The 4,172-nt window shown below is 36.2% G+C and overlaps 1 protein-coding gene across 1 annotated transcript; it reads right to left on the reverse strand.

The window, feature by feature from the left end:
- Positions 1-3,401: 3,401 nt before the first annotated feature.
- Positions 3,402-4,172, reverse strand: LOC115965055. Its single transcript, XM_031084261.1, has one exon. It carries the CDS (start codon positions 4,170-4,172, stop codon positions 3,402-3,404), a length of 771 nt encoding a protein of 256 aa, XP_030940121.1.

A 4,172-nucleotide genomic window follows, 5' to 3' on the forward strand; every position in this document is an offset into this window, starting at 1 on the left:
TTATAGGATTTAGCATATTATATTGGAATAATATATATATATATATATATATCTAATAGATAATAAATTTGGTCCATCCACATGCATGGTTTTTTCTCTTTACATCATTATATGGACTCAATTTGTTGTAGAATTTTACACTCCAAAGCCTAAACACCAACAATGACTCACAACTTGTACTTGGATAAAGACATTGTTAAGTTCAAAAACTTAAAAATGACAGAGTTTACATTCTTAGAGCATTCCCATCAAGGGAGTCAAAATTTTTAGCATTTACCATCTCAAAACACTATTTTTTAGCTTTTAACACCTCACTTTATAATACATCATACATCAAAGATTCTATTTTTTTTTCCACTTCATTTAATTTTTTTATTTTTTTATTCTCTGTATGTTTCTTTCTCTCTTCTTTCTCTCTCTTCTTATCTGTGTCTCTCCCTTTCTTTGAAAACCCACCACTTTCTTTGCAAACCCACACCCACAGCTAGCTGCTGCTAGCCACCACCATCAAAAACAAAAAGAAAAATCAAACCACCTGCCAATGCCACCATAGCTACAACAACTGTCACTGTCTCCACCACCCACAAGCTCATCACCATTCACCACCGACAACCAGAAAAAGAAAAAGAAAAACAACCCTCCAAAATCACAACCTCATCACCACCAATAATCGAAAAAAGAAAAAGAAAAAGAAAAACAACCCACCAAAATCACAAACCCAAACCCACAACCTTATCACCACCAACAATCGGAAAAGGAAAAAGAAAAACAACCACCAAGAGAGAGCAAAAGCACAACAATGCCATCGCTTATGGCCTAAACCATACTTGCGAGTGAGGCAGCGAGTGAATCGGCTTGGTCAGAGTCAAGTGAGGTGGCCAGCCACCAGCCACCACAATTCCAACGACCACTACGCCAATCAAAGACCCATGCCAATCGACTCGATGACCCACGCCGAACTCTTAGCCCATGACCCACGCCGATCTCCCCTTAACACTACTGCCCACGCCGATCAGAGACCCATGAACCTACCAAGTCACAAAATTAAATTACCCTGCTAAAATCAAAACACAGAACCCAGACCCATGAAATTGAACCACACTACCCAGACCCATGAAACCAAACCCACAAAATCAAATAACCCCGCCGTCAAGCTCTACCTCCATATCAGCGGCAACACTCCGAAGGCGAAGTGGATTTCGTGTCCAGTGGTGTTTGGGCTTTGAAGTTCTCAACCGATGAACCTTGAAGGGGAGGAGCTCAAATTGTGAAAGAGAGAGAAACAAAAGTTATGGGAAAGAGAGAAGAGGAAAGTGAGAGAGGAGAGAGAAGAAAGAAGAGAAAAATAAAAAAGAAAAAGAAAAAGTGACCGTTGGGAATAAAAAAAAAATATTTAGTTTAACATATATGTTACAGTGAGCTATTATTGATAACAGCTCACTGTAGCTGTGTGTAAAAATTTTTGGCATTTGAATTTGATGTAGTAGGTATTTTTGTGTGTTGGTGGTAAAATTTAGCTTTTAGCATTTTTAGCATCCTTAATGGGAATGCTCTTATGATTTAAACTCTCATTAATCGCATATTCTACTGTTTGATTGTCATGTAAATAGAAAATATAAAATGATCGGAGTTTTTTTTTCTTTTTTCTTTTTTTTGTAATTTGGATGTAACCAGAATTTGTAAAGTCCTTGTATATAATATTGTTATCAACTGATTAAAAAATTGTAATGATACAGAATATTGACTAATTGACTAGACTTTTTTTTTTTTTTTTAATAAAACTAATTGACTAGACTTGAATCAAAATAACCCATTAAAAAATATGTTAAAATAAACCACATTCGTAAAATTATTCAAACAAAATTATTAGGCAGTGTTATTGCACATTAGTGTGTGCAAATACACTGCCCTAATGCACTAAAATTAAGAACGTGTAAAATATGCCATGTGCATTAGTTTTTCCCTTTTCAAGTGAAATCCGAAGATTATTATTTAGTGCTTTTTCTGATGATAATTTTGGAGTTTGGCATTATTTAATGAAGGACAACGTTTGTTGTAGCCTAGGGCTACAATTTCACTCAATATTTTTTTTATTAAATTTGAATTTTGACAAATCCACCATTCGATTCATGCTGGCAAAATTTTCAAACAATCAAATATCGATAATTATGTCATCAATCAATTGTTTAAATTGCAAGTTTATGTAGTATGAAATTCTACATAAAAAATAAATTTATGGATTATATAGTAAATAACATCCGGTTGACACAAAATTTGACATATGTGTTAAGAGAGTAAAAAACATGTAATCCAACGGTTAAATTTCCAAAATTTGTAACAATGCTAAATTTTTTAAAAGGAAGGTGTAGCCTTAGGCTACAACCAAACTTATAGCCAAATTTTGTCCGTTAAAGAATTAATGTTTATATAAATGTGCAGCTAGATTTCTGAATTTTAGTCAACCATATTTAATGCTTTTTTTTAGAAGAATATTATTTAATGCTTTTTCTAATGATAATTTTGGAGTTCGGCATTATTAAAGAACCAGTCGCTAACTCGTACTATGCACGAGGTTAGTAAATAAAAATTAAATATATTTATTTTATTCAAACATACATTTATATGAAAATGAAAGAAATTAAATTAAAATATAACTGTATGCAAACTGCTGGAGGAAGATAACAATATTTTGAATTTGTACCACTTCTTGAATCAAAGCCATACAAAAATCTTTGCCTAGAAAGCAACAACAATTTCATATAAAAATGTGCAATATATGCAAACTACAGCAAGTGGAAAAGAAATATAACTATGCAATAATACATTTTTTGCATTTAGATCCAACAGGGAAAAAAATCCCTTGAAGATGCAAAGCCTTGGCATATGATATCTATAAAATGAACTTTTATTAACCTAAGCAAAGCAGATCAGACACTTTTTTTTTTTTTTTGAGAAGATAGAGCAGAGCAGAGCAAACCTGGTCTTTGCAATTGGGTACACACTAAATGAGCAGAGCGGACATTTTTTTTTTTAGAAGATAGAGCAGACCTGGTCTGCCCTTTGCAATTGGGTACGCACTAAAAGTATGAGCAGATCAAACCCTTTTTTTAGAAGATGGAGCAAAGCAGAGCAGACCTGGTCTGCCCTTTGCAATTGGGTATGCACTAAAAGTATGAGTAGACCTGATCTGCTCTTTAATCTGCCCTTTGCAATTGTGCATGCACTAAATGTGGCCAAGATTAGCAGGCCTGCTCTGCCCTTTGCATTTGAGCTTCACAATAAAAGTGGCTTAGCTCTTGTCTGCCCTATGAAATTGGATTCTTCATAAAAAGTGACTAAATAATGTCCACTTTTTCTCTTTTTTTTTTTTTTTTTTTGATAAGAATGCTGGTAAACTTTCATTAAACTGGGCTGAAACCCAAATCAGATACATCATTAAGGACTTGAGACATAATTATAGGGGGAGTATCTTCCACCCAAATAGTACATACAGAAATCAGTTTGGCATGTTTAGCCATGAGGTGAGCTGCCTTGTTCCCTTCTCTGCGTGTGAAGGATGTCTTCCAAGCTCTAAACTTTGGCACCCAAGACTTTATACCAGTAACAAGTTGCTGGATCTGAATAGAGCCCGGATCATGGCTGGCAATGGCATTCATAACAGTTTGGGAATCCCCTTCAAGAATAATCTCCCTAAGGCCCAACTCCCAGGAGAAAATTATGCCAATCTCAGCAGCTTTGGCTTCGACGTCTAGAGCTCCTAACGGGTATGGGAGTGTTTTGCTAAGAGCTCCCATTATTTGGCCTTTATCGTTCCGAACCACCACTCCTATCCCACACTGACTCCGTTCCTTGAAAACAGCCCCATCAACATTTGTCTTGTACCAACCTGGTGGAGGGGGTTTCCAAAGAGTAAGGACGTGGGACTGAGGGGCATTAGAAGAAACACAGTGGGTTTGGAACTCCGCCAAGTAGATTCTTGAAGCCTCAAAAATTTGCAAGGCCGTTCTACTAGTTTCCCCATGTCGCACTGCATTTCGATTATTCCAAAGGAACCAAGCCGTTGTTACGAAAGCTTCAAGGTCTTGGGCTGGTTTGGCCTCCATTACGCACCAAAATAGGTCCATGAAGTTTGGTGGGCTGGTCATGAGGCCAGGGGCTTTGACATTTGCCAT

The sequence above is a fragment of the Quercus lobata genome, chromosome 10 (genome assembly GCF_001633185.2).
Source record: "Quercus lobata isolate SW786 chromosome 10, ValleyOak3.0 Primary Assembly, whole genome shotgun sequence".
NCBI classification, from domain to species: Eukaryota; Viridiplantae; Streptophyta; class Magnoliopsida; order Fagales; family Fagaceae; genus Quercus; species Quercus lobata.